This window comes from Ornithodoros turicata, chromosome 4 (genome assembly GCF_037126465.1).
Source record: "Ornithodoros turicata isolate Travis chromosome 4, ASM3712646v1, whole genome shotgun sequence".
Taxonomy (NCBI): Eukaryota; Metazoa; Arthropoda; class Arachnida; order Ixodida; family Argasidae; genus Ornithodoros; species Ornithodoros turicata.
In genome coordinates, this window is record NC_088204.1 from 13,421,503 (window position 1) to 13,436,411 (window position 14,909).

General features: G+C 45.3%; 2 protein-coding genes across 2 annotated transcripts in view; one reads left to right on the forward strand and one right to left on the reverse strand.

Moving 5' to 3' along the window:
- The window catches only part of LOC135391104 (membrane-associated tyrosine- and threonine-specific cdc2-inhibitory kinase-like), a 14,047-nt gene extending 2,825 nt beyond the window's left edge, over positions 1-11,222 (reverse strand). Inside the window, exons 1-11 of the mRNA XM_064621202.1 lie at positions 10,788-11,222; positions 10,256-10,379; positions 9,704-9,801; positions 9,218-9,426; positions 7,918-8,116; positions 7,344-7,438; positions 7,151-7,257; positions 5,421-5,566; positions 1,760-1,919; positions 376-493; positions 191-301 (exon numbers count right to left, since the gene is read on the reverse strand). Of these exons, the coding sequence (XP_064477272.1) occupies positions 191-301; positions 376-493; positions 1,760-1,919; positions 5,421-5,566; positions 7,151-7,257; positions 7,344-7,438; positions 7,918-8,116; positions 9,218-9,426; positions 9,704-9,801; positions 10,256-10,379; positions 10,788-10,859 (1,439 nt within the window). The 5' untranslated portion in view covers positions 10,860-11,222. The remainder of the gene's footprint in view (positions 1-190; positions 302-375; positions 494-1,759; positions 1,920-5,420; positions 5,567-7,150; positions 7,258-7,343; positions 7,439-7,917; positions 8,117-9,217; positions 9,427-9,703; positions 9,802-10,255; positions 10,380-10,787) is intronic.
- A 394-nt stretch (positions 11,223-11,616) lies between these two features.
- Positions 11,617-14,909, forward strand: LOC135391105 (GPI mannosyltransferase 2-like). Its single transcript, XM_064621203.1, has 2 exons — positions 11,617-11,887; positions 12,630-14,909. Exons 1-2 carry the CDS (start codon positions 11,828-11,830, stop codon positions 13,929-13,931), a joined length of 1,362 nt encoding a protein of 453 aa, XP_064477273.1. The 5' UTR covers positions 11,617-11,827; the 3' UTR covers positions 13,932-14,909.

Sequence of the window (14,909 nt, forward strand, 5' to 3'; positions counted from 1 at the left end):
CTCCCCGAATTTGGAAAAATATAAAACCCGAAAACTTCAGGGTCTATTTATTATTATTCCGTTTTGTCTAAGCGTGTTGTTGCCAATTATCGGAATGAGTGTACAGAGTATCAGATTCTACCATGGTAATGCATAACCACGTACGACCGACCAGCATAAGGTAAGGGCAACGTGACCAATGAAAACTCACCCAGGGGATGCAGACTTATTATGGGGCGAGGAGGACCACGGAGTGCTCCGCATGGGGCCGGGCAGCGAGCCTCGAAATGATTTCATTTTGGGACTGGGCTTGGGAGTTGAGCTGTAAAAAAAAAAAGAAATGGAAAAGCACTGTATGTATCTGCCATCATGCTCCAAGTGGAAGAACTGCGATACCTTGAAGGTGTAATGCCATCGTTCTTGTGACTCCCATTGGATGATGAGGATGTGTCAAAGAACCGGTCACGTATGCCATCTGAGCACTTGCTGATGGTAGAATTCTCGAACACTTCGTCTGTAAAAACGCGACAGAAATATTTACAACAGATGTGGGGGTTTCCTTGGCAAAAAAAAATTGCTTCAGAAATGAGTGTGCAAGGGTGCTTTGCATACCTTACTGTAGCGCTCAAGTAATATCTACATCAGACATACATAAAAACAGCCACTAAATAGTGCATGCTGTACGCTGTACAATGCGATACGCGATTGGAACTCTGGGAGAAGTGGAATCGGGTCTAACCCAAATTGGTCCTAAACCGATTCAGGAGGGCGCAATCGGGAGGAACTGGACACTTATTGTTATGACTGCCACAGTGGTACAGAATAACTACAGCCTGAAGTTTTTGGGTTTTACCCGATTCTTCCCCAAATTTGCATTCCGAATTGAAGGTTTCCTCTTTAGGGTGAAACCCAATTTTTACCCAGCATACTGCCCTCACTGGTATGTGTGTAGGAATGCGCTAAGTTACTTGTTTGGCAGCAAATGCAGTTACATCACCGTTTGTATCAAACCAGTACTGCTAGTTTGAGTAACTGAGCCCGATTTATCCCCGAATTTAGCATATGGGGAGTGTTTTCACTCGAATTCGCATGAATTTAGTGCACATGCTTATTTACCCGATTTTTACCTCACGAATTTAGAAAAAATATTTCCCAAAAACTTCAGGCTATAACTATAACTAGGGCCTGACTTTTTAGGGTTAAACCCGTATCCGCCCGATATTTACCCCCCGAACGAAATCTGTAAAATTCGGGTTTAACCCGAATCTACCCGAAAACATCCGGGTCGCGTGGCACACTCATAAGCATGCATTAAAATAAAGTTTGATAACATTGCTAAACATTAGTTCCATGTCAAGACAAATTTTTATGAAACAAAAAAAATCACCCGAATACACCCGAATTCCTGACGACAGAATATGCCATAACGGGATTTAACCCGAATACACCCGAATTTTCAAATGAAAAATATCACCCGATATTTACCCCCCGAATTTGGCCAAAAATAAAACCCGAAAAAGTCAGGCCCTAACTATAACCGATGAAGAAGAGAATGGTATAATGGCTCTAAGGATAACGCCATTTTTGCCTCGCGCCTTCACATATGCCGTAGTCGTCTCAAGGTCAAAGTCGCGATGAGCCACAGTAAGGGTCACACATATATCTCTGGTCTATCGCGTGATACCCTGCAATCTCGCTCCTACAATTGTACCAGTAGCAGTAAGCGTTTCAAATCTATTCCAGTTGTCTTGCACTGTAAGATGCGTCAAAACAAACTTGCCTTCAGAGAAGTCTAGGGTGTCGAATGTTGTGGATGGAGACTTCTTCAGTCTCTTAGGACGCCGTAAGCCTGGTGCCGATCGACACCATGTAGCCACCACCAAGAGCCATGAACACAATGCCAGCCACAGCAGAAGGAAGAACCTCTTGGTACAATTTATCTAACATCCAAGAAAAAGATTCTACAATTAGAGACAAGAGCCTTACAGCATTCTTCTTGCAGTGTAAATCATGTTTCATAAACTTCACAAGAAAACACAGAGAAATGACAAGTGTAAGAATAAGCTAATGTAAAAGAATACCGTATTACTGAAAATTGCACGTCAGAAGCATTGCTTGCCGCTCGGTTGATGTTGCAGTTGGAAGGTGCAGTACTAGTTAGTACTAACACAGTACCGTGCAATCCCGTTAATTCGTAATCTCTCGATTCGAACTTCCAGATAATTCGAACTGGCGCACGTGTCCTGGCAGATACGTGTATTTCAATGGGGGGAAAACACCCAGTAATTCGAGCAATTTACAGGGCCGCGCCCGACTTCGAACTACGCGTTGGCTCGGAAACACTGGCCTAGGGCTAGCGGGCATGCTGCTGTAGTGTCGGGGACACCTTTACTTACTAAATGCTAAGTGTACTTATTACTTACGAGTCAGTTTCTCATAAAAGCGACACTTCTGCCAGAGGAAAGGAACGAATCACCGTAACGGTGTGCGCAAACGCGACGGCCGCCACTTACTCATAGTCAGCAAAGCAAGCAAGTCTTGCGGTTTTGTGGGGATAAAGACTTCCTGTTAGCAGACGACACTTCGCAGACGACAACGTCAGCATCTTCTCCTATCATCTGCTACAGAATACAGCCACGAAAAAGGCAGCAATTTGATATTTTCTTGAAATGGATTGGCAATATTCGTGTTAGCAGGGTTCGTGATTGGGTTGGGCTTAACATATTGCAAACTACGTTTGTAGGGTCACGTTTCCAGAAACGAAAGCAAGCATGTCCAAGAATATTTTGTATCTTGAGCTGTTTTAATACTTGTCTGTAAATAAATATGCTGGAAAGAAACAGCCTCTTATATAGTTCCGCCCTCATTTGACCGTGAATGTGCGGCCAGGCCTAGTGAGCCAAGACGAGTCTTCGAAGTAGATAGCATGCGCTACCAATGCATCAAGCCCTCATTCGGAGCGGCTCCCTTTAGTGTGAACTCAGCTTTATTCTAGCTTTTTTTTTTTTCGAACAAATCTTCTGTCCATTTTGAGTTCAAGTTAATAGGGTTGCACAGTACTAATTTGTAGGTAACATTTTCCCTGTGTATGGGGAGGAAAAACAGAGACAACACAAAGGGACAAGACTCAAAGCAACAATGAAAATGGCAATGAAATGTGGAACGCTTGCTAAGTCCTGCTACAGCAAATGCACATTAATTCGAATTTCGCGGGAATGCTAAAAAAAGAAGTTCAAACTTAAAAAAAAGAAAACAGTTTGAACTAACAAGACACGAAAAAATCTTGTATATTGTATAAATAAGGCCAGGAAGACTTCCAAGTTTTATTGTTGTACGGCAGCGCGCAGTTCAAATTATCAGTACTTTAGCTGATTCATGTGCAAATTAACATGAGAGGTCGACGTATAGGGGGCAACACAGTCATCTTTGTAACGTGAATAACATGCTGGCCGATGTTCGGAGTTGATGGTTCTTTTCCGTAAGTCTTGTGTATATTTCACCGGAAGAACACTTCTGTCGCGATGGTACGATACTGTGAGGTTCCCCAATGCTCCACCCACTGCACTGAACGCGGAATAAACGTGTAAAACAGACGATGCGAGGAAGCTATTCACACTGCAGTAGTTCATCGTTTCTCCGCTGCGCGGCGACACTGATCGATCTCGGAGTGTATTTCATACATTGACCTCTATAATAGAGCCGGATGTTTTCGGGTTTTATTGCTTTTAGAATTCGGGGGGTAAAAATCGGGTGTTATCTGGTGAGCAGGAAAACATGGTGGAATCGGGCGAAATTTCTTTATTTGTGTATTTTTCGGGTGAAATACAGCTCGTCGTTCTTGCTCAGAATGACACAGGAACTCGGCAAAATTTACATGGCTAGACCTTAAAGGCAAGTGCATCACACCTCGAGGCCTCTATGGGAATCCCCATACATTTTTCGAGTGCTGCGAATAATTGTTTGGTTTGCATGAAGTTTGTTTTAAATGAAAGTGTGTACCAGTTTCTAGGGAATAATGGTTTTAGATTTTTTACCTCTGGCTTAGAAATTTTCCCATCGCAAGAGAAAATATTGTTATTGCTATACAAAATATCCAACGCTGCAGATAAAGAATCTTTAAAAAATCGCAGGTATTTACGGTAGGATACCCCAGGATGTCGGGAGACTCGTCGATAATGAAGCTCAGTTTCGCGTATTTCACATCATCGCGGAATCCCACCATGGGCTTGCCGAAAACTTCGATGAGTTGCTTACGACGAAGCTGGTGCACTCCGGGCATTGTTTTGGCCGCTGGACAGTGTTTGCGTACAAAAGTCTCCAAGGAGACCATCAGCCTGCTCGAGGCTTATTCCACGAGTGTATTCCACTTGGCCGGTGCGCTCACGAACTTACGAACGACAACTTCGGCGTTCTTTTCTCTTTCACGCTGACGATAGCAAACTTCAAACATGGTCTGCGCACCTTTCGCTTTCTTCTTTAGACTATCATGTCTTTTTGCCGGTGCGAGGGTTTCTTCGCCGGGTCTGACGGCAGCACAAAGTTACACGCGAGCATGTTTCCGTTGTCTCCCATCTTCACTATTTCCAAATCGTTGTACTCGATGACCCAGTCTTCAAGTCTTTCTTTTTACGACCCGCCATCATGTCAAAGGACAAACGTCACGACGTTAATGCATGAAATGCATAAATGCACAGGTTCATCAAACGAAACTACGAAGAGCCGATAGCAATCGAAAGCGAAAAGGCGAGTTTCCTTCGTCATGGCGCGGCTGGCGCGCATGCGCGAGGCGCTCGCACGTGGAGGCAGCGTTTGCGCATGCACAAACGCTTCGCTTACGCAGGAAAGCCAACTTACGGGACGGGAGCTGCGACCGGTAGAAATCGGGTTAAACCCGACTGCCTGCTGGGTCGTTCGGGGGGTAAATTCGGGCCAAATCGGGTTTAACCCGAAAACGTCCGGCTCTATCTATACAGCATGATTAGACCATGGTGACTGGTTTCAATTACACAAAAATTCAACTTAACAAGGTGTCAATTCACTGTTAATGCTGCCCACCACCGTGCAGAAATAAGGAGGTGCTTGTAGGCCTCACTCCCGAAGGACCTTTATAGAAAACAGGACATGCACCAAATGTTGGGCCATTACAGTGAACCCTCGTTAATATGACCCTCGATAATGTGACATACGCACTTTACGACCATGCTCCTGGGGAACAATGAAGTGAAACCTCTGCAAATCCCCCCCGTTAATATGACAATTCCGCATTATGACGAAAATTTTGGGGAACGAGCATGGTCATAATAACGAGGGTTCACTGTATCTCCTTATCTGGGGGAAGGACACTTCCCAAGGCACATGGGGAAAGACAAACTGAGGAGCTGAGCAGGCAGTTGACCTACATGCATAGCGTGTGTGGCACGACTGTGCTGCTGTGTACTCACCACATGGCGATATGCAACATACAGCCGTCTCACACGGAGGACTTTAAGCACGCTCCGCTGAGCAAGAATGATGTCAACTGTGGGCCTAATTTGTGGGTCTGGCTGCATCATCCACTCGATCATGCGACGGAGTTCTCTACTCAGGTCTGTAAAACAATAATTTATTTCGACATTAATTACAATGAACCCTCATTATAACAATGTCAACCAGACCAGGAAAAAATGTGGTATACGCAATAATTTGATAAAGCCACATATTGTGTTGTTCCGGGCGTTTTCTCAACATTTATGCCTGTACCACAACACCTGCCGTCCAGTCTACACACTCAGTCATGCAAAGAGAAGTGAAGTGAGTTCAAGGGACTCACTAAATCGTAAGTGCGCTTCCTGCCGAGTGTCACTAAAAGATGCCGCATGACAGCACACGAATGACACTAAGAGCAAGTGCCACTAGTTGAAGGTCACTCTAAATTACAGTACAATCTCGATGATACGATCACGGATTATCCGAATTTCGGGATGATACGAATTCTTTTCCTGTCCCAATCTGAATGCCTATTCTTCCCATGTATTCCAGTTTGGATGATACGAACGCGTTATTGTGCCTTTATGGATGATACGAATGAGCCGAGGGTGCGACAGAGGTCGGTCCCCGTGACGCGAGAGCGCGCGTCACCGTCTTTACCACTGACTCCCTTACATCATGCTGCGCAATGCAAGCAATGACTCTCCCTTTGGTGATGGTGGAGGAGATAAAAGTTCAAAGAGATTGCACGGCCCCGAACCTTATCTGTGTTTTGACCTTTTTACCCCCCTCGCAACAATAAACCACAAAGATGTATGACATCGCTCTGGCAGAAAACAGCGACCAGAACATGTGGGTGAACATGTCAGGACAACTTCTGGCAACAATACGCGTCACCATTCCACAAGTCGGCTTCACCTAACGCTTTCGTGCTTTAGGAGAAGCTCACTTTAGAACACTGTTGCGCGACTCGCGGGTGGTAACACGTGCTGGGTCTTTTGAATCATCTCGCGAATTTGGGCAGCATTGGCCAAAAACGCAGACACAAAAGCGTTACAAACCGACCTCTTTCACTGACAGTAACGGAAAATGAACAGACACTGTCTATTTTCTTGTCTCAATTTTAATTTTTGTTGAATTTGTTTGATACAAATTTCGGATGATACGAATTTTTTCCGCTACCCCATGAGATTCGTATCATCGAGATTCTACTGCAGTCCATCTGACAGGGGTATTAAACATCTTTATAATAATTTGTGTGTTGCAGTTCCTGTTGAACATGATGGCAATTGATGTTCTGAGGCTGGAACACATAGAAGGGACAAACACATACAAAGCCTCAAATGCCTAAGAAATTAATGAAGTAATAAATAATCAATAAATAATAAATAATAATTAACAAATAATCCCCATCGCCCTGATCATCATGCGAGACCGTGCCCAATTAATTCTGGTCTCGGTTTCCATACTTTCCGGCTGCTATTAAAAACCCCTCCTCCATTGCCTACACCTGTTTCGGCTTTCTGCCTAACAGAAGAAATTAATCCTGACTGTGTTATGTTAGTCCCTTCGTTCCAATCCTCAGTGATGGTCGCTACCGAATACCCACCACCCAATAACATCATGGTCACGCTCGATTTCACAGAATGGCTAGCTGTCAACAACGTTATTCCATGTCAAAAGTGTCAACTGTTTGTTTACGTACTTGACCCGATCTCTCGTGGAAGAGTTCCGCTGCGGAGAGCGTGCCAATGTGTGCCTCCGGAGGGCAAGTCAAGGTCGCATGCTAGTTCCAGTATTGTGATGCCGAGACTGCATGTACAAAACAAAAAAAAAAGTTTAATAACTTTCTTGGCCTCTTACTCTGTTTCGCTATAGACAAACAGAGGTGCCCCCACCTAAACACATCGGCCGCTTTAGTAAACTGGCCCTGCATTAGCTCCGGTGCCAAGTAACGTGGGTCACCCTCAATAGGCTCCTTCTGGTTGTCGCTCTAGATTAAAAAAAACAGGAAGGAAAATATTATGGGAATGGTTACAGATACGGTCAGCCTACCATCACATCTGGTTAATCACCACAGCTATGACAGACTTAGCTGAATTTATAATTCTCTGAATGAGAAACCTTATAAATACACACAACTGCTAAGAAATGTGAGACCCATCCCACAAAATTGGGTGCGATGCATCCGTTTTTGTGGGACGACGAAAATAAATGGAACCACTGCATACTAAGCAATGAAGCACTCGATTCACTCCTAACTGGTAGGGGAATCCAGAATTGCCCAGCGAAAGTGGACACACGTTGATATGGGGGGGAACACAATGAAATGACATTAGAGACGTGAGCTGAGAAGGAATTCACACGGTACAAATTTTGCCACATACATGTTACTGATGCAAAACTACGATACGGTACACACGTAACGACTATTCATGCCGCAACAGCAGTAAAGAAGAGACGTTGCCGTACCGTTCTGAGCCCCACCGTGAGTCCAAAATCCCCAAGCTTGCAGAGTCCATCATCAGAGATGAAAATGTTGTCGGGCTTGAGATCTAAGTGGATCAGGTCGCGATCATGCAGGTGCTTCAGGCCCTGGAGCAGGTCCACCAGGTAGTTCCAAACCACTTGTTCCGGAATGTCGTGGTGCTTCTCAGCATAGCTGCTCAAGCTTATAAAGTAAAGGATGCACATTCTTTAAGTTCACACCCAGATATTTAGGTTGAGGATCACTGTGTCTGCAAGCGTTCAAGCATAAGAGGGTCACGCATGGCACTTGAGAATTCAGTTCTGGCAGTTCTACTTAAAACAGCAGATTGGGCCAGTTGGCACATGAACATGAAGCAAACACACACGGACGGGCAGAGGCTCTTGCCAACCTCGAGGACTTTTGCAACGGCCCACCTGACAGCGTTCAGGCGCATGAGCACCTACTAGACAGGTGTTTTCAATGCGCAGATTTTGTCCCGGGAGCAAACAACGATTACGCATTTTTTCTCTAAATAAACCTGCATTCACATAGGCAGACATAAGTGGCATTTTGGTGTCCTTTCGTTATTTCAATATTCGGATAATTTGGACGTTGAGATACAAATTAACGAAGTTTTACTGTACTACAACAGTTTCTGTTATACTGACATTAACTTAGTAACATTTTCATGATTGACTCAGATTTATCATGCTTTCCCGTGCCTTTCGACTAATGTGCGGTTACATTACTTTTGTTCTCAATTTTTCACAGGTCTCAGTGGATCAGTCGGTAGCGTGTCTGCATACTGATACCAAGGTTGCAGGTTCAATCCCAACCACGGGCACCAATAGCTCAGTGGCAGGGTATAAGTTGCTTAGACACGTCGTCTTCCGCGAGGGACGTTAAATGAGGTGTGCCAAGATTTCAGCGCACGTTATAGGACACTCAGACAGGCAAAATTATTCTACAGAGTGACCACTGCGATGTTGCTCGTGATCACATTTGTGTCGCTACATAAAGCCATGAATTATAAATTATTACGTTTTTGTTTGTTTTTTATCTATACACTATTCATGCACTTTTATCCCCAATTGGCGTCAACGCTGAACCCGAGAGCTCGCTTCTGCACTACAAGATTGTGTATATTATTTCATAAATTAAATTACGATTAATTATACCACTCGAGCTCCCCTCAAGACACTTTTCTCTCCATGCTTCTAGTCCTGACTTGTGCCTTGTTTCCCTCTCAGAGTGCAACTTCGTAGAACGCAAGCGCACACGTTAAATGAGAGCCAAAATTACCTCGAAGCACAAAGCTCAGTCTGTATGTAGAGACGGAAGTCTTCTTCCCACGCCTTAACGAATCTCAGGCAGTGCGGATGAGGTGGCAACTGCTCGTGCTTGGCAACCTCCTCTAGGCGCTGGTCACGGTCTCGCCAGCCGCGGAAACGTGCGTGAGATTCCTTCACCGCATATCGCTGCCCATCTTCTCGGCTTCGTACTTGGTACACCTTTCAACGGGATACAGAGACAAGTATAGAAACATAAATTGCAGAGATTGAACGAAAAAATCAAGTCAAAGAGAACATTTAGCATTCACAAATGGAGCAAGCTATGATCTGAAAGACACACACGAAAAGTCAAGAACGCTTTCAAACTCTTTCAACTTCAAGCACTTTCAAACATTTTCAACTGTCGTCTTTCAGATACGTTTTAAAGCCAGGCACTTTTTGCAAGCATGCAAAGGTCACAGTAGAAAGCGTTTCACTAAGGAAGAAAGCAGCTTACCACTCCGAAGGAGCCTTCACCCAGTTTCGATTCCACATCGAAGCACTGGTACAAGTACAGCTCATCCCGTGCTTCATTGTATAATCGGCTATGGAATGCTGTTGAGAACATCGTTAAGGAAAAACAGTAATGATATCATATTCTCCTGCACTTTTGACATGCCCAATGAGCCAAGGTTCCATACTAGAGTCAGCTTCTACAGGGGGGACAAAAGTTAACGGAACATGCGAGCGACGTACTTTTTCTTTGGTGAGACACCCTAGCGGCTGCCGGAAGCGGGTGAGTTCACTGTTTCGGATGGCTGGAAGGGTGCGCCGTTAGCGACACACAGCGGCAGCTTCCCTCCCAGGCACACCCAAGCGATGCCGGAACTACCACCATGTGTCGCTAACAGCACACCCTTCCACCCCTCTGAAACAGTGAACTCACCCGCTTCCAGCAGCCGCTAGGGTGTCTCACCGAAGAAAAAGTATGTCGCTCGCATGTTCCGTTAACTTTTGTCCCAACCTCTACTCGCCCTTGACACCTGGTTTGAAGTGATTGCAAGGATACAAGCTTCGGAGCCATTAAAGCTGACTGCTTGAGGCCGCCGCCGTGCGCTTTGGGTCCAGGACCAGCGTACAGGGCTCTTGATAGGTGGGCGTGGAGGTCGACGGTCACCAGTTTCCTTACGGGCCTGGTTTGCAAAGGGAAATGTTACAACCCTGTTGTGCCACTGCTTCAAGGGATTAAATGACACTGCATGCCACCTTTACATCATTACTTATGCTCCAAAGGTAATAATATTTGTCGTGATCTCGGATCAAAGGAGTGTTTGTGACATCAAAATGCTACAGGTTCTACACCACTGAACTGAATTTGCGTGCATGACAGCAGTAGTACACGCGTTTTTGTATTTTCCACGCACGCCGTTCAACGATGAAAAAAAAAACGCAATATTTTGCGAAGCATTTCCATCTGACATTTACCTTCTGTGTTGAATTCGTGTCACACCTAACGTCCATTACATATCCTGAATGTTATGTATTCATTGCAGAGCTGCCTGTACAACTATCAAGTACACCGCGTAAACGTGAAAGCATACCTTCTTCGTTGAAAGCGCTTGTCCCTCCTGAAAGAACTTCGGTGTCGGTTTCGGTGTCCTCAGATCAGACATCCTTTTTTTTTTATGACATGACTTTACGGTGCTTTTGCGTATGACACTCCCGCAACGCAACTCAAGTTAGCGGAGCCAAAAAGTTTGCGGAGAAAACTTGCCGTCCTGGTTTCGAACGCAAAACAGCGCCCTACGGCCTCGGCTGGGTACTTCAACGCAGCAAAACTGGAATGACTATCACGTCAACGACTCGCTCGAATGCAACAAAAGACTGCAGATGAAAAACATGCTGTGTAGTGAATCCCGGTAGTTGACAGCTGTGTAAAAAAGTAAAAACACGCAACAAAATACACGAACGCAGCAAACGCATGTAACGACATGAAAGCAAGCCTTCGCTGTGTGAAGTTATAGGCACCGCTATCTATGGATACATTAATTGTAATCATTCGAAATAAACCGACAACAAAGAACGATTAAATTAAATATACTATCGTTTATGAATCAATTTCGGAATAATAATTGGTCAGTGAAGTTCATTTTTGTGTGAGTAATTGTTTAATTAGTAAAATTATGGGCGTAGGTCGTCACTTCATGTTTGCACGGAAGGGAGCTGCAAACTGCCACAATATGCACGATAGTGGTGAAGTTTAGGCTACCTCATAACTTTTCTTTGTTCTTGCCTAGCTGATTTGGTAATGACATTTTTGTGTTTCATGACAATTCGACAAAATAAACAACAGACTGAATTTTCGCACACAAGCTACATATATCGAATTGGACTTGTGGGTGCTTGTGGGGCAAAGGCAGCAAAGCGTCTGTGACAGCGTCTACTGTCTTTAGCCATCTTTAGCCCTCTGTCTCTAGCGTCTGCTTGCCAACTTGTTTCTGCAAATAATCTGTAATGTCTGTAGGTGCGATAAGTAGTTGAATGTGGCCTGTCTCAATGGAATGTGGCCGTGCCAACACAAGTACAAAAAGCAATGAATGAAATGAGAACTATAGAGTACTGAAGCACAAGATTAGCGGCGATGCTTGCCAAAATCGTGTACTTAGCGTTAACATCAAGGCTGTTGGTTTTCTTGCTTCAGGTAACAAGCAATGGGTTATTAAGGTTGAGCATGTCTGCATGTCTTTGCAATTTTGTAGTCCCTCTTGTGACAAATGTGTGAGGTACAAAACTGAGAAAATCGTGGTCCAGGCTGACCCCCACACCCCGAGAGAGAGAAAAAAAAGCCCTACCAAAAAAGCCCACAGCTTGTGACCCCCTTATGGAATTCGAACACCCCCGCTAAGAAGGAAGATCCCCGAATAACAATGCCAGCTAAAGGCAGAGTTTGGTTCAGACAATATACAATGTTTTCACCCCCTTTTTTTTAATCTTTCTATTCACTTTCTAGTCTTTGGTCTAGTCTTTTTCTAATCACTATTGGTGACTGCTGAAATGACATAAATGCAGGCTAGCTGATAGAGAAACTTTCATCCAGAGCTTGAGCACACGAAAAAACACGGCACAACACAATCTGAGCTGTCTGTGTTGTGTCACGTTTTTTTTCATGTGCCACGCTCTGGCTTTTCTAATATGGGAGCTGGAAGTACCGTTAAGAAACAACTATTAAAATAAAAGATTCCCTTTGCTACCGTTGTGTCCGATACGCAAGCATTAAAGCATAAATCACGAACAACACAACCAATCAATCCCATCCCTCTTATGTTGTTGTCAAATTAACGGCATCATCCATTCCACGAGGAGGAATTTCTGCACTTCAGTGCCCCTTTAAAGAAAAGCTTCCTACGTACCGGCTCTCAGATATATGCTTGACGATGTTCCAGGTAATTTGCAACTGGATCGTACCGGACCACGACGCAGATGCATTTCGGCGACCAACTGCGCCTCCGTCTTCCAACGTCGTCACGTACCTCTTCGGCGGATTTGCTCACTGGGATGCGGAGTACTTCTTGCACATTGCCGAGCACGGTTACACGTACGAGAACACGCTGGCTTTTTTCCCGTTATACCCACACCTCGTCCGCTGCATAACAGATTCAGTCTTAGATCCGTTGCTATGCATACTCTTACCTTACCAAAGCGTGCTCTTGTTGAGCGGAGTTTTACTCAACGTTTTTATGTTCACCATCGCAGCCATTGCTCTGTACCACTTGACTCTCATACTCTTCGATGAAACGGCAGCCATGGAAGCCACGCTGCTCTTTTGTTTTAACCCAGCTTCCGTGTTCTTCTCCGCGTGTTACACGGAATCGTTGTTTAGCGCAACCACTTTCCTCGGACTTTACCTGCTGGAATTTGGTCAGGAATGTCTGGCGACCGTTTTCTTCATCCTCGGAGGGTTCGTACGGTCCAACGGGTTCCTGTCGTCCGGTTTTCTCATTTTCCACACGTTCATCAAGTGGAGTCAGCCGTGGCAATCTGGCTGCGAGCTCGTGGTCAAGACGGGTGCTAGAGTTGCGCTCTGTTTCGCTCCTTACTTGCTCTTTCAGTGCTACACCTGGTCCCTGTACTGCATTCCGGATCGTTCCGTCGAACACTCCGACGCTGTCTTGCAGCAGGCCAGCGAGCATGGCTACCACCTGGCCGGGTACAACATCAGCGAGTGGTGCAAGAACGTTCTCCCGTTTTCCTACGGCTACGTGCAGCAGAAATACTGGAACGTGGGGTTTCTCCGATATTATCAGCTCAAACAGCTCCCCAATTTCTTACTCGCAACTCCCGTCGTTGCGTTGCTGGGGTCCGCTTGCTTCCACTTCCTGAAGAGAAATTCGAAGACTTTCTTCCCGATCCGATGGAAGCCCGGCCAAGGCGTGGCGGCGGAAGTGCGTCGGCTGCCGTACCTCTTGCACGTGTGCATTCTGCTGACCCTGTGCACGTTGTTTGTGAATGTTCAGGTCACGACCAGACTCGTAGCGGCGTCCAGTCCAGTACTTTACTGGGCAACGTTCCTCATCCTTGATCATCATCCTGCACGCGGTGCGGCTGTGCTGCTCAAAGGAAAATGGCATCAACAGCTCAGAGTGCTCTGGAGAACGGACTTCTTACGCAGACGAGTTCTAACGTTTTTTGCGCTGTATTTTGTGCTGGGTACTGCAATGCACGTTAATCGTCTGCCGTGGACATAGGAGGGGAACGTAAGAGTATGAACGCGTACCAGCCTGTGGACTGCGGACAACGTTAGATGATTGTTACCCGTGTAGTCAACGTGTGTCATTAAAACAACATTCCGTCGTGCACATGTACTTTGCTCTTGGATATTAAAAGCAGAAGACATGTGTTTCATGTTGGAGATTGGCACGGTGGACATATGTAAGGGGTGATTTGAGCCGTTTTTCTTTTGCTGGATTAGGTACTATCGTGAGCCCTATGAGCGAGAACACGGGAGCTCGTGGCAGATAGCAGAGACGCCTTGCAGCTCACCCGCGAGTGGAAGTGGAAAGGGCGCTGCCGTACCTTCTGTTGTCATCACCCCGGCACACTCCATTGACAACTGGATAATGGGGAGGGATGCTGTTTCAGCCTGGTATCACGGGTTGATAAGGCGGGGGTGCCAGCATATGATGCAACAGCAAAACTCTCCTCATTTGCTTTCATGTATCGCCGCCACGCGCTCCAGTGTTCCCGCTACTCATGAGTGTGATGTCTTGTGTCTCCTGTTAATGGCCACCTTGTAGGTTAATGATTTACTGAAGATGGTAGGAACTACGCTGGCAGCACAACAAATAAAAAAACTAAAAGCATGATGCGTTGGAGCCCGTACGGGTTCCATCATCTGAGCAAACTTCGGCATTTGTCCGTTTGCTGTTTATTGAACAAGGGGGCGAAGGAATCTGGAAGCGGGCTTGAATGTTTGTTCAATGCATCTTTTTGTTTGTTCGGACATGGCACAATTCCAAGTGCTTCCACATGCAATTTAGTGACGATGTAGTGTGGACGTTCTCCAATGTAATAACCGTGTATGTCATTTGTAGTAGAAGAAATGTTTTGTGAAACTAATGAAGATATTGTGCCAAATTATATTGCGATGATGTTTACAACCAAGAAGATGTCTAGTCAGAATATCGTGACTTTTTAAATAAACTTTGTGACATGTTAATCACCGC